General features: G+C 41.5%; 1 protein-coding gene across 6 annotated transcripts in view; it reads right to left on the bottom strand.

Moving 5' to 3' along the window:
• Window positions 1–11,383, bottom strand: part of gabra1 (gamma-aminobutyric acid type A receptor subunit alpha1) — a 33,124-nt gene extending 21,741 nt beyond the window's left edge. The window contains exons 1-3 of one of the 6 annotated variants that reach the window (XM_064982284.1): window positions 11,365–11,383; window positions 7,947–8,046; window positions 4,262–4,374 (exon numbers count right to left, since the gene is read on the bottom strand). In XM_064982284.1, the coding sequence (XP_064838356.1) occupies window positions 4,262–4,374; window positions 7,947–8,026 (193 nt within the window). In that variant the 5' untranslated portion in view covers window positions 8,027–8,046; window positions 11,365–11,383. Of the gene's footprint in view, window positions 1–4,261; window positions 4,375–7,946; window positions 8,047–8,520; window positions 8,580–9,623; window positions 10,088–10,369; window positions 10,590–11,364 lie in introns of those variants that run through there. The other 5 variants (XM_064982279.1, XM_064982278.1, XM_064982280.1 and 2 more) reach the window with 5 other exon arrangements.
• Window positions 11,384–14,218: the final 2,835 nt, after the last annotated feature.

Below are 14,218 nucleotides of genomic sequence, written 5' to 3'. Positions count from 1 at the left end.
TCCTCAATGAGAGTATACTACACCATACACTCTTCCTCAATGAGAGTATCCTACACCATTCACTCTTCCTCAATGAGAGTATCCTACACCATACACTCTTCCTCAATGAGAGTATCCTACACCATACACTCTACCTCAATGAGAGTATCCTACACCATACACTCTTCCTCAATGAGAGTATCCTACACCATACACTCTTCCTCAATGAGAGTATCCTACACCATTCACTCTTCCTCAATGAGAGTATCCTACACCATTCACTCTTCCTCAATGAGAGTATCCTACACCATACACTCTTCCTCAATGAGAGTATCCTACACCATACACTCTTCCTCAATGAGAGTATCCTACACCATACACTCTTCCTCAATGAGAGTATCCTACACCATTCACTCTTCCTCAATGAGAGTATCCTACACCATTCACTCTTCCTCAATGAGAGTATCCTACACCATTCACTCTTCCTCAATGAGAGTATCCTACACCATTCACTCTTCCTCAATGAGAGTATCCTACACCATACACTCTTCCTCAATGAGAGTATCCTACACCATACACTCTTCCTCAATGAGAGTATCCTACACCATTCACTCTTCCTCAATGAGAGTATCCTACACCATACACTCTTCCTCAATGAGAGTATCCTACACCATACACTCTTCCTCAATGAGAGTATCCTACACCATTCACTCTTCCTCAATGAGAGTATCCTACACCATACACTCTTCCTCAATGAGAGTATCCTACACCATACACTCTTCCTCAATGAGAGTATCCTACACCATTCACTCTTCCTCAATGAGAGTATCCTACACCATTCACTCTTCCTCAATGAGAGTATCCTACACCATTCACTCTTCCTCAATGAGAGTATCCTACACCATACACTCTTCCTCAATGAGAGTATCCTACACCATACACTCTTCCTCAATGAGAGTATCCTACACCATTCACTCTTCCTCAAAGAGAGTATCCTACACCATTCACTCTTCCTCAATGAGAGTTACCTACACCATACACTCTTCCTCAATGAGAGTATCCTACACCATTCACTCTTCCTCAATGAGAGTATCCTACACCATTCACTCTTCCTCAATGAGAGTATCCTACACCATACACTCTTCCTCAATGAGAGTATCCTACACCATACACTCTTCCTCAATGAGAGTATCCTACACCATACACTCTTCCTCAATGAGAGTATCCTACACCATACACTCTTCCTCAATGAGAGTATCCTACACCATTCACTCTTCCTCAATGAGCGTATCCTACACCATACACTCTTCCTCAATGAGAGTATCCTACACCATACACTCTTCCTCAATGAGAGTATCCTACACCATACACTCTTCCTCAATGAGGGTATCCTACACCATACACTCTTCCTCAATGAGAGTATCCTACACCATACACTCTTCCTCAATGAGAGTATCCTACACCATACACTCTTCCTCAATGAGAGTATCCTACACCATACACTCTTCCTCAATGAGAGTATCCTACACCATACACTCTTCCTCAATGAGAGTATCCTACACCATTCACTCTTCCTCAATGAGAGTATCCTACACCATTCACTCTTCCTCAATGAGAGTATCCTACACCATACACTCTTCCTCAATGAGAGTATCCTACACCATTCACTCTTCCTCAATGAGAGTATCCTACACCATTCACTCTTCCTCAATGAGAGTATCCTACACCATACACTCTTCCTCAATGAGAGTATCCTACACCATACACTCTTCCTCAATGAGAGTATCCTACACCATACACTCTTCCTCAATGAGAGTATCCTACACTCTTCCTCAATGAGAGTATCCTACACCATACACTCTTCCTCAATGAGAGTATCCTACACCATTCACTCTTCCTCAATGAGAGTATCAATGAGCCTACACCATACACTCTTCCTCAATGAGAGTATCCTACACCATACACTCTTCCTCAATGAGAGTATCCTACACCATACACTCTTCCTCAATGAGAGTATCCTACACCATACACTCTTCCTCAATGAGAGTATCCTACACCATACACTCTTCCTCAATGAGAGTATCCTACACCATACACTCTTCCTCAATGAGAGTATCCTACACCATACACTCTTCCTCAATGAGAGTATCCTACACCATACACTCTTCCTCAATGAGAGTATCCTACACCATTCACTCTTCCTCAATGAGAGTATCCTACACCATTCACTCTTCCTCAATGAGAGTATCCTACACCATACACTCTTCCTCAATGAGAGTATCCTACACCATACACTCTTCCTCAATGAGAGTATCCTACACCATACACTCTTCCTCAATGAGAGTATCCTACACCATACACTCTTCCTCAATGAGAGTATCCTACACCATACACTCTTCCTCAATGAGAGTATCCTACACCATACACTCTTCCTCAATGACTCTTCCTCAATGAGAGTATCCTACACCATACACTCTTCCTCAATGAGAGTATCCTACACCATTCACTCTTCCTCAATGAGAGTATCCTACACCATACACTCTTCCTCAATGAGAGTATCCTACACCATACACTCTTCCTCAATGAGAGTATCCTACACCATGACACTCTTCCTCAATGAGAGTATCCTACACCATACACTCTTCCTCAATGAGAGTATCCTACACCATACACTCTTCCTCAATGAGAGTATCCTACACCATACACTCTTCCTCAATGAGAGTATCCTACACCATACACTCTTCCTCAATGAGAGTATCCTACACCATACACTCTTCCTCAATGAGAGTATCCTACACCATACACTCTTCCTCAATGAGAGTATCCTACACCATACACTCTTCCTCAATGAGAGTATCCTACACCATACACTCTTCCTCAATGAGAGTATCCTACACCATACACTCTTCCTCAATGAGAGTATCCTACACCATACACTCTTCCTCAATGAGAGTATCCTACACCATACACTCTTCCTCAATGAGAGTATCCTACACCATACACTCTTCCTCAATGAGAGTATCCTACACCATACACTCTTCCTCAATGAGAGTATCCTACACCATTCACTCTTCCTCAATGAGAGTATCCTACACCATTCACTCTTCCTCAATGAGAGTATCCTACACCATACACTCTTCCTCAATGAGAGTATCCTACACCATACACTCTTCCTCAATGAGAGTATCCTACACCATACACTCTTCCTCAATGAGAGTATCCTACACCATACACTCTTCCTCAATCCTACACCATACACTCTTCCTCACACCTACATACACTCTTCCTCAATGAGAGTATCCTACACCATACACTCTTCCTCAATGAGAGTATCCTACACCATACACTCTTCCTCAATGAGAGTATCCTACACCATACACTCTTCCTCAATGAGAGTATCCTACACCATACACTCTTCCTCAATGAGAGTATCCTACACCATACACTCTTCCTCAATGAGAGTATCCTACACCATACACTCTTCCTCAATGAGAGTATCCTACACCATACACTCTTCCTCAATGAGAGTATCCTACACCATACACTCTTCCTCAATGAGAGTATCCTACACCATACACTCTTCCTCAATGAGAGTATCCTACACCATACACTCTTCCTCAATGAGAGTATCCTACACCATACACTCTTCCTCAAAAGAACAAGGGGAGTTATTTATCGGGGAGCTGTAATTTCAGTTTGCTTTAGTTTTCAAAAGATGCTAGTTCTTGATATCATGCTGCTAAGGAAACAAGCTAACAGTAAATCACCCTCCTGTAGATTCCTCTGATACGAGTGCAAAGGCAGAGAAAACAAGATATGAGCATGCTTGTGACGATACGCAAGCACATTGCAGAATTATTTTTCATGAAGTAGGACAAAGGACTCCAGACTGTCGTCAATACGCACGACTGTAAGTCACTTTGGATAAAACTGTCAGCTAAATGGTGTATATATTATATTATATAAGATTATAGTATATTATATTATATTACTTTAAATCCTGTTTTGATGTGCTCTTGACTGCTATCCTCCAAGTAATGGTTTTGGCAAACCATCAATATTAAACCAACAGAATGCTGCAACCTGGTGCCAACAATTCCAAATGACACAACAAATGATTCAGGAAATGACTAGCTGGAAAATACTTGACAGCATCATGCAATAAACATGTTATTAACTAAATCAAAGACACTCATCACCACCCATCTATCTCCCATCACCTCTATTTCCCTAAACTTCAAAATGATATGAGTTGGTGAGAAACCATTGTACAGTACTGTACCTCCCAACCCTGGTCTGAGACGATTGTCGTAGCCATCTAGAAGACTGTCTAGGATCCGGGTGAACACTGTTGTGTTGTCTTTCTGCTCGTCCGTCTGGCCATTCTGTCCAGAGCTGACGAAAAGGAAGAGACATTTTGGAAAGTGAATTCTGTGAATCGATGCAGGAGTGTTGGAGAAAAGTCCCACCTGAGCAACTTCTCTTGATCCTTTAAAATCTACTTCCTCTGATGATACAGATTTGTAATAAAGCCATATTAATGTGAGAAATAGGTTTATTTTATCCACAGGGCATGAAATTGTAAACACACAGGACTCATAATTAATTATTCATACCTTAATGTGGTCTTTTAACCGCAAAGGACTCGTTGAGTGTGCTCTTTGAGCAACATGAAACAAAATAGTTCATTCATACTCAGAACACCCACAATCAGTAATTGTGTGAGTGGAGTAAACATCGCCACTCATTAATATCTCAACACAATAATCAACAACCATATAGATTTCATTATGTTGCAAAATATGTATTTTAACAAGTGGAAGTATAGATGGAGAGGGAGATGGTCAGCTTGGGAAGGAGGGGGGGTTTATTTTCTCTCTTTCAAAAATAATCACAGGAAAGCCTTTCTCATACATAATCACAGGAAAACTTTCCTCATAAATAATAGTTTGCCTCTGAGCAATCACCTTCTCTTTTTACACCCAATCGCGGACCACACTGGTTTGATTGCATGCTAAATAAACAGTCCCCAGTGTTAGGAAACAATCTCTACTCAGAACGTAGCTTCAAGGAGAAGGGGAGGTCATCAAGATAAGTTAGCATGGACTTGCAAAGGGAAGGGAATGGAAGGGAAGGGAAGGGAAGGGAAGGGAAGGGAAGGGAAGGGAAGGGAAGGGAAGGGAAGGGAAGGGAAGGGAAGGGAAGGGAAGGGAAGGGAAGGGGGAATCTGAAATGGCAAGTAGCAGGAGGAGAGAACAAAACAGCTGAGAGGACATGCATGCAGGCGGCCGCAAATGAGAGAGAGAGATAGAGAGTGAGAGAGAAGGTGGGGGCGGGGGGTCAGATCACACGGCTTTAGATGTGAGCAGGTAAACGATTCTTCTAAATAAGGACATGCTACTCACATCACTGCAGGAATGATATAGTTAATGTGCCATCAAACACACCTTTCATTCCCACATAGGCTATTAGTTAAAAATGCAGCTTCCTGACAAAAATACTATTAGGAAATATAAATAAGACAAATAATGAGACAAGCAATTGGAACAAGCGTCTGATATCAAACAATTCCACAGTTATGAATCTCTATTTTGTGTGAATCTTTAAGAAATGGCCAAATCTTCCATGCCATAGCTCAAGAGCCTGGGCCACCAAAACAAATATCTAATGAACTGCCTGCAGGGTCATGTGAGGCTGAAACACTCTCATCTGAATAACACACACACATACACACACATGTATTTTCTGCTTGCTTGGCTTGCTGATACAATGAGTGAAAACAACATGCCGAAGGTTTTAGATCTTCCCCAGATACAGTAGATTAGTTCATTATATCCTCCTCACAAAAAAACACAACAGGAAACGTGCAAGGATGCCTCTTTTTTAAATTTCACCTTTATTATCAATTACAAACAAATTATTTTTTACAATGACGACTTGGCCAGTGATGACTGGGAAGTGCGGTGCAATTATTATTATTATTTTAAAACATTGAAATCACAGGACAGTACAGACATCATAACACAGAAGGACAGGGACATTATGACAAACACAAACGCCAATACAGAACACTTACAGCAGCAGGAGAGCTGATATCACAACACAGCAGAACAGAAACACATGGCAACGACATAACATTGAGTAAAAACAGTAAGCGAAGCCGAGAGGTAAACGAACAAACAGAGCACACGCAGTACATCATGCTATGCTCACTCCGTCACACTAACACAGACTTACACTTACATACACGCCTTGGAGTTCTTTCAAGTGAGGAATAATTCAAATGCGTTTGACATAGAATATATTTGGGAATGGGAGGTGGGGACAGAGGATGGGAGAGGCAGAAGGAGAGAGAGAAGGGGGGGTACAGATAAGCAGAGAGCAATGGACTGGATGTTTAGGAGCTGCTGGGGTCACTTCCTCATAAAGCATCATCCCCCCCCATCTACAGGTCCACTGAACAGCAACAGTACTGCCGACTGCTGCATGCCTTTTCTTTTATTGAACCTTTATTTAAGTAGGAAAGTTAAATAAATGCTACTGCCTCCAGCCTGCCTCCCTGCCTCGCTCCCTGCCTCCCTCGCTTGCTCCCTCCCTGCCTGCCTCGCTTGCTCCCTCCCTGCCTGCCTCCCTGCCTCCCTCCCTCCTCCCTCCCTCCCCCCTCCCTGCCTACCTCCCACACCTCCCTCCCTACCTCTCTGCCTCTCTCCCTACCTGCCTCCCTGCCTATTCTGTTAAAATATCACAACACCAATATCAACGTGTGCTCCTGATTATTGCGTTTGTTCAAAGACCCTCCATGGTTTGTTTTTGAGTTCTAGAGGTCAATACAGTCAATCACAACGCAGTAATTACATTGCAGTTTATGGTGACAGTTGTAAGGTGGAGTAATCAGGGAAGGTGTTTATTGGTTAAATGGGCCATCCTTGAAGCAGTGCGGTTAAGATACATTAAACTGTCTGTTGATTAATAGGGAAAATGTCACAGCTCACAGAAAATAAATCCTTAAATGGCAATTTCATTAGACTGATTAGATGTGGATGCAGCTCAGACAGTTCTACTGAATTATTTAGGCGAGCAGAATAGAAAGAAAAAAAACTTCATTCATTTAATAGTCAAGCATCTTCATGTGATTCCACATGATCATATGCACACAAAGTTATCTAGGTATATGCGGCCTCATTTGCAAATAGTGAATCCTTGATATTTGCATATTTTTAGTTCAATGTCAAACTTCTCAATGTTAATCCTAAAGACTGGATTAGCATTGAGGTGTAAATGCAAATGTCTGTCATTTCCAATGGTGGGATCAGTAGTGTGGCAATCACAAGTCAAAACCTATCATCTCTCATCCCATCTCACTGTGGTACTGAGTGGGTGGTCTGAGCACAGACCCCATCTGTATTCCCAAGTCTGACTTTTTATGTTGGACTAACCTCTACTTCAACTATGTCACTTGAAACACATACATCCTTTGAATAAACGACAGAATGTCTGAGACATGCACTTCTCTACTCTGGTTGAACATTTAGTGTTATCCTATATGGTTGCTTAGCATATCGAAACTGTAACACAGTATTTGCTATTTTGGGCAAATCCGCCCCAGCTCCTCTTATTATCGCAATTACAGTGTGGAGTCTTGAAGTGATGCCCTAATTACTGCCATCACAGAGTCATGCACAACATAAAATATGATCAGTTGGCAAAACATGATCATTACAATCATACCTTCTTCTCCAGGATAATCAGGTGTTTGCTCTCAGACTGCCAGTGAGGGATGGATTCCAACATGACATGATTGCAGATCACAAAATATATTCTAATTCCACACTGTTGGGGACTTAAGAGACGAGCGAGCATATTGTCTCCGTAACTAGACCCTAGAACAGAGCACAATGATTCTCTTTTCTGGGCCAAATCTAGCTTGACAGTGAACATTTTGTTTGTGTGGTCGAAGCCCACCTTACCTTTTCCCACAAAGCACTTTGGCCACCAGCAAACAGGCCCATACACATAGCAGTATGGCCGTTCCTGTCCGTCCACCCATGGTTGGAGAGTGGTTTGTCACTGAAGAAGGAAGACAACAACTACACATCAGAAAATAAGCAGTACCATTGACAAGACTGGCTCAAAAGAGAATCAAACAAGACACAAATCAAGAGGTGAGTGATTCTGAAACCAAGAAGATCAAGGAACATAAGAGGCAGGCACCGTTCTAAGACCAGCCTTTCCCAATAACTATGTTGTATCTTTCAGTTCATATTAGTATCCAGCTTTTGTACACACAAAAAAAGACTTACATTAAGATGTAGTGATGGGTCGAACCTCAAAACACTAAATATTTCACAAAAACAGCCTATATGGGCTATCTTGAACCGTACTTTTAACGAGACTGCATCCGTAAGCTCATATGTCACAAATCAAACCAAGCGTTCTCGTCACAAGTCAGATGTCAGTTGACACATAAACACACAGCCGTTAAAGCCATCAGATATAATTTAGTGTTTTCAGTTTATTATATATTAAACTTAATATAATTACCTGAAAAGAAAGATAGCGAGAGCGCGTCTGAATGAATGTGATACACTGGCGGCGATGTATTGGTTTCTTTAAAAAAGAGCTACATTCCATGAAGAATCGATTTCGGATGATCCGTCGACATACATTACATTACGCATGCATATTGCATAAAGAATCAAACACGTTACCGGTTACATAGTATTGTATGTCATTTGTTTTCATAGCACTTGTATAGCCTACTTAGTTTATTCATAGCCTGCAATTAAAAGGCGGCTGAAACCACATATTAAACCAAATCCCCTTCGATTCACGCATTTTCACCTTCGTCCGAAATCATAATGTCAACCCACTTTCAGAGGATGTAAGTGGTAGGATAACGTTATTGCGTTATGAAAATACAATTGTTGGCCAGATGCCCGTTTAACTGAACCATAAAAAATAATATATATATATATATAAAACGATGTTTCCCACGGCAGCAGCAATTAATTACCCATGCAAAGGTATTGTAATCAATAGCTACACCATTATCAAACAAACGACTACAATAACCTGTAAATTAAAGATACATACTGTAGAAGATACGGCGCCTAATTTCTCCAAACTGCACTGGAATATACCGCAAACGAAGCGTATTAAACGATGTGCAATATTCTGTTAAAATGTCGTTAGTTGACAAGGATTTGATAAACCAGGGATAATGCAGCTTAATGTGGGAAAAAATCATATACACCACACTTTCTATATTATTCCGTGAAATGTGTCCCCAGTATAAACATCTTGAGTTCAGGGAGATATTGGCATTTCTCAATGCTCACCCTAAACATTCGTGTGTGGCGAGTAATTAAGCAACTGAATAATGCTACATTCGGAGCGCTGTCCAGGGATGAAACAACTTGGACAAAACCATGTCATACCACAGCAGATGCCAGTAAATCGTCTTCATTTTCAATAGCTAACTCCACATCATCCACTCCCCGACAGTTGCAACTCATATGCCATCTATTTGAACTGGATTCTGCCTCTGTTAGGCTGAACACAACTCACTGCCGTTCGAACTGCAAGTCAAATTCCCCGACTCCCTTCTGCACCGAAAAAGACAAGTCAAAGGAAAATTCACTTACAGCGATATGCCAGAGATGTTCGAGGCTGTCGTATTTTCAAACTTTTATGGATATATTTTCTACACGGATTCGATGAGAACAATCCTCCAAGATCTCAGATCTGACCAAATTTAGCTTGAGTCTCGAGAAGCGGCAGCTGACGATGCTGAGTATGCGCAGGTTTCGCGCACTGTTCAATGGTGTGGTTGAGTGAAACTCTTCTCAGTCCCCAACAAATTGGCAGTCTAACTACAAAATCTACTCTAAATACCGAGACTGCAGCCAAATAAAGCTTTACTTTACCAGGACAATGGTAACATATCACTGCGTAAACCGGATATGAAATAGGCTGTGACTTCAAGCCAGGGCGATTTTATTTTAGAATGGAAGGTGGTACCAACGTCTCATCTAAAGACCAATCCGCCCATTGTTTATATTCAGCACAATGTAACTTCCACTGCTCTAGACTTCATCTCTTTTTCAGTGGCTGCAAAATCAAATCCTCTTCCATTTCAACCAGCTCCCTTGTCCCCCGCTCCCCTTTTCTTCCTGATTGATGTTTCATGTTCTCCGATAAAAGCAGCGTTTTACATTTATAGAATTGGTTATATCAACCAGCACGAGATTTCTCTCTGACCAAAACGAAGACTCCCAACCGATTATTAAATTATTATCTCATATCAATGAACACACAATGCAAATAAAAATAACACATTCATACACACGAATACATTCTTCCCAATGTTAATAAATGCATATTCCCTCACCCGATATATTTGATGAGACAAGCCTCACTGAAAATTAACTTTAGTCACTCACTGTACCCCAAAAGCCAAGGATTCGCATCGAGATGACAGGACCGCCTGTTTACTGTCAAATATTATGCCGCTATCGCCTGCACTCCACGACTGAGCACAGACAGAGCTGTGCTGTGCTTCTGCAAAAACCGTCTGATGATACCAAGCTTATATTTTTGTAGTCATCTGCGTATTTCAAGTTAAACTACAAACCAGAAGACATTTTAATCATGATGAGATATGTAATAACGGAACATTTATGTAGCCGGTTTATTGACCTCAAAGCAAAATACACACTGATCTTATTGGTTTGTTTGAATACGTTTACAACACGCTATGATGACATCTATACTACTCGTCTTTCATGTACAAATCATAACTCGCCAATGCAATATTGGCATTGGGTTTAATTTACCAGACTACGGATACTGTGATTCCTCTCGTCTGAAATGGAACCGGATTTATGTGTTGCTTTATATGTGGTTAATATAGTGCATGTATGAGTTATGGGTACTCAGTAAGGTTTCTGTCGCTCTCGCTCTCTGTCTCTGTTATTATAACGTAATGTCTTCGCAGACATGCTTCTTCACTGTCCAATGAACAGTGAGTTCATTACGTTACAATAACATTAAGTCTGGTCAGAAGTCAGCGAATATATATATATAGAGAGAGAGAGAGAGAGAGAGAGAGAGAGAGAGAGAGAGAGAGGGCGAGAGAGAGGGCGAGAGAGAGACGAGAGAGAGAGGGCGAGAGAGAGACGAGAGAGAGAGAGAGAGAGAGAGAGAGAGAGAGAGAGAGAGAGAGAGAGACTACAATGCAGTGTATGGCGAACTGTCATTTCAGCACCATGAGCAGTTCAAAACCGGACCGCTTGTGGCCAATCAAGTCTATTTCCAATGAAAATCACACCCTTCACAGAGTTCGAACAAAACGACACTGGCCTTTCATCATTTAGATTTGCTCACCTCCTGCATCCTCTCTCCTCTGTCTTCTCTGGCCTGCTTTTGAAAAGTTCAAGGGTAATCGAGGAGAGGCGGAGAGGACAGGGAAAGTGGACGAAAATGTGCTTGCATGAAATGACACTTCTTCTCCAATCGCGCGTCATCGGGCAAATGACGTTTACAGGGTGGAATACAAAAATGTATGTATAAAGTGATACAAACAAATGTAGCTAGATGTGCAATACGTTTTATACATAAAAGGATAAATAGCATATCGTTTAAATCGTTTAAATGTTTGCATGCATTTCTCCTTCTAGAAAACAATAGCTGATTCAAAGGGGGTGCAGCAGATTTCAAAACTTTTTATTGAAGGTCTCAGGTAGGATCATAGAGATAGATAGATTACTCATATTTTTTATCTGTGCCATTATAGCGTCTGTGACAGCATGGGCAGTGCCACTGACATAATCTGAATTTTGAAGTAGTACATTTTCTTCTTCAGTATTGGCTGATCCCTCCTGATGTCCGGTTGAACATGACTCCAACACGTCACTACATTAAAATGGTAAAAGCTCTCAATGGCGTTGACCAGCCTTTTGGCCACTAGAGGCCTCTATCATTCTCTATGGTTATAATACATTTGCGTTTCCTCGCCAAAAGGAGGCTATAGAGGAAGGGACACACCTTTTCGTTTGCATACTAAGGAATTGACACAATCCTGCACCACTCGACCACTTATGAGTTTTCGGGCCATGGAGGAGAGGACAGACTTTCGCCCAAACGAGAAACCCCAATCTCTGAGAGTTGCATGTTGTTACCTTCAATAAAGGAGGAGCAGTGGTGTAGTGTGGGGATAAAGTAGGACTAAACATCAATGTGATGGATGACTAGCATTTATGTAAGTGCCTTGTTTGATGTGCGGGTTCCAGAGATATAATCACTGCTTCTAAAGTAAGGGTTTGAATGGAAACTACATGAGTATAATAATCTTCTATCCAATAGCCAGTTGCCCAGTGAATTATATCATCTTTCCTTGCTGTTTATATTCCAGCATCTACATTCCCCACAAGTCTTTTGTACAATATAGGCAGCCTAACAGCATTTTCACTATCATTCACTATCCATATACTGTATCTTGGGTGTGTGTGTGTGTGTATGTACACAGTATGTATCTGTGTGTGTTTCCCTGTGTGTGTGTGTGTGTGTGTGTGTGTGTGTCTGTCTGTATCGTGTGTGTTTGTATCTATGTGTATGAGTGTGTATATTCATATTAACCGCCTGCTCACATTGTTCCTCTAAAGTGGTCACCATTGTATCGTTGAAAAGCACAAAGACATGCGTATGTCTTCTGTATTAAAGGATGTTGAGGAAAACCTACATAGCTGTCACGCTGGAAGACTATATTGCTATGAAGCTTACACACTGGAAGATTTTGGGACTGTCCAAAATGGCACACTATTCCCTATGGGCCCTGCTTAAAAGTACTGCACTGCATAGGGAATCACTTAGAACATACTATTTCTCTATGAAGCTACCTGCCAGTACCAACCATGATGAAACGTGCACTGTCTGCATGAGCAGCATTTTTTAAAAACCCTTTATTTAACTGGGCAAGTCAGTTAAGAACAAATTCTTATTTTACAATGACGGCCTACCCTGGCCAAACCCTCCCCTAACCTGGACAACGCTAGGGCAATTGTGCACTGCCCTATGAGACTCCCGATCATGGCCGGCTGTGATACAACCAGGGATCGAACCAGGGTCTGTAGTGACGCCTCTAGCACAGAGACCGCTGCGCTACTTGGGAGCCTTAACTGAGTCTGGACTCAATCACTCAGTTTTAGGAAGCAACCAGATTCCCACTGGTGGTGAAGGAAGGGGGTCCTCAGCAATCAGCCACAAGCTGACACTGTCTGTGACTCATCTACAGATCCACAGTGAGGCGGAAAGAAGTTTCAGTGGGGGTATTTTCTTTATTAATTAAGTCTTTAGGTGTATAACGTTCCATCTTGGTGACTCATGCACTAAATGTATGATCAACAAACTGTGGACGCATTCGACTGCAAAGCTATGAAACACGTGCAAGGTAGGCAAGGGGTCATTCACCAATAGTTACTCAACCATCCACCTTGGTAAGCAACAGCGTCCGCTTGCCCTCACTGCCTCAGGAGGATTGTCTTTGGGTCCGTTCTCCAGTGAGTTTACCTGAACATTCCGTGTCATTCCCATGCCTTCACAACTTATGTTGTTGAACATATTACTCACAGTTACAAATATACAAGTTCTAATGTAGCATCTTGATATCTGGTGTATTCCGCTTCGGAAAAAGAAAACATCTTCACGACGCAAGACAGAAATAAATCAGTTTAGCAAAACATATGAATGCATATATAATGCATCATTGATGGATAACATCTCCTGCCAGCAGTCTTTTTGCAGTGGGTGATTCAGGAAGAGGGCTGCTTGTACTGAATAATAGTGTAGGGTTGATTTTATGTTGTGTGCGTAGGGGGTGCAGGCAGACAGCGCAGTGTATCCAGTCCGCAGTTTACATAACACTGATTATAACCCATAGATTTACCAAAGTGCAACAGTTTGGCTCCGGCATTAAAACCTCCACTGGCCATCTGTTCCTCCTCTTGTTTGCTTTCTTTCAAATACTTTCCTTCCATAACAACTTTTATTGGAACAACAATGTGCACGAGTTCAGAACTCAAGGAAAAGTATCAGTTAGATGCTGTTTTTGTAAAATATACTATGAAAATAAATGAAAACACAGGGAGATTGAATCCAATGCTTTAAGAGTCATGACACTTACTTTGTCTGTTGTGTACCTGGTACAATTAATTGTGTATGTGCTTTGCATTCTACATATGGT

The sequence above is a fragment of the Oncorhynchus masou genome, chromosome 12, assembly GCF_036934945.1.
Source record: "Oncorhynchus masou masou isolate Uvic2021 chromosome 12, UVic_Omas_1.1, whole genome shotgun sequence".
Taxonomy (NCBI): Eukaryota; Metazoa; Chordata; class Actinopteri; order Salmoniformes; family Salmonidae; genus Oncorhynchus; species Oncorhynchus masou.
Note: the sequence above shows the minus strand (reverse complement) of the source record. Positions and strands in the feature narration are given on the sequence as shown.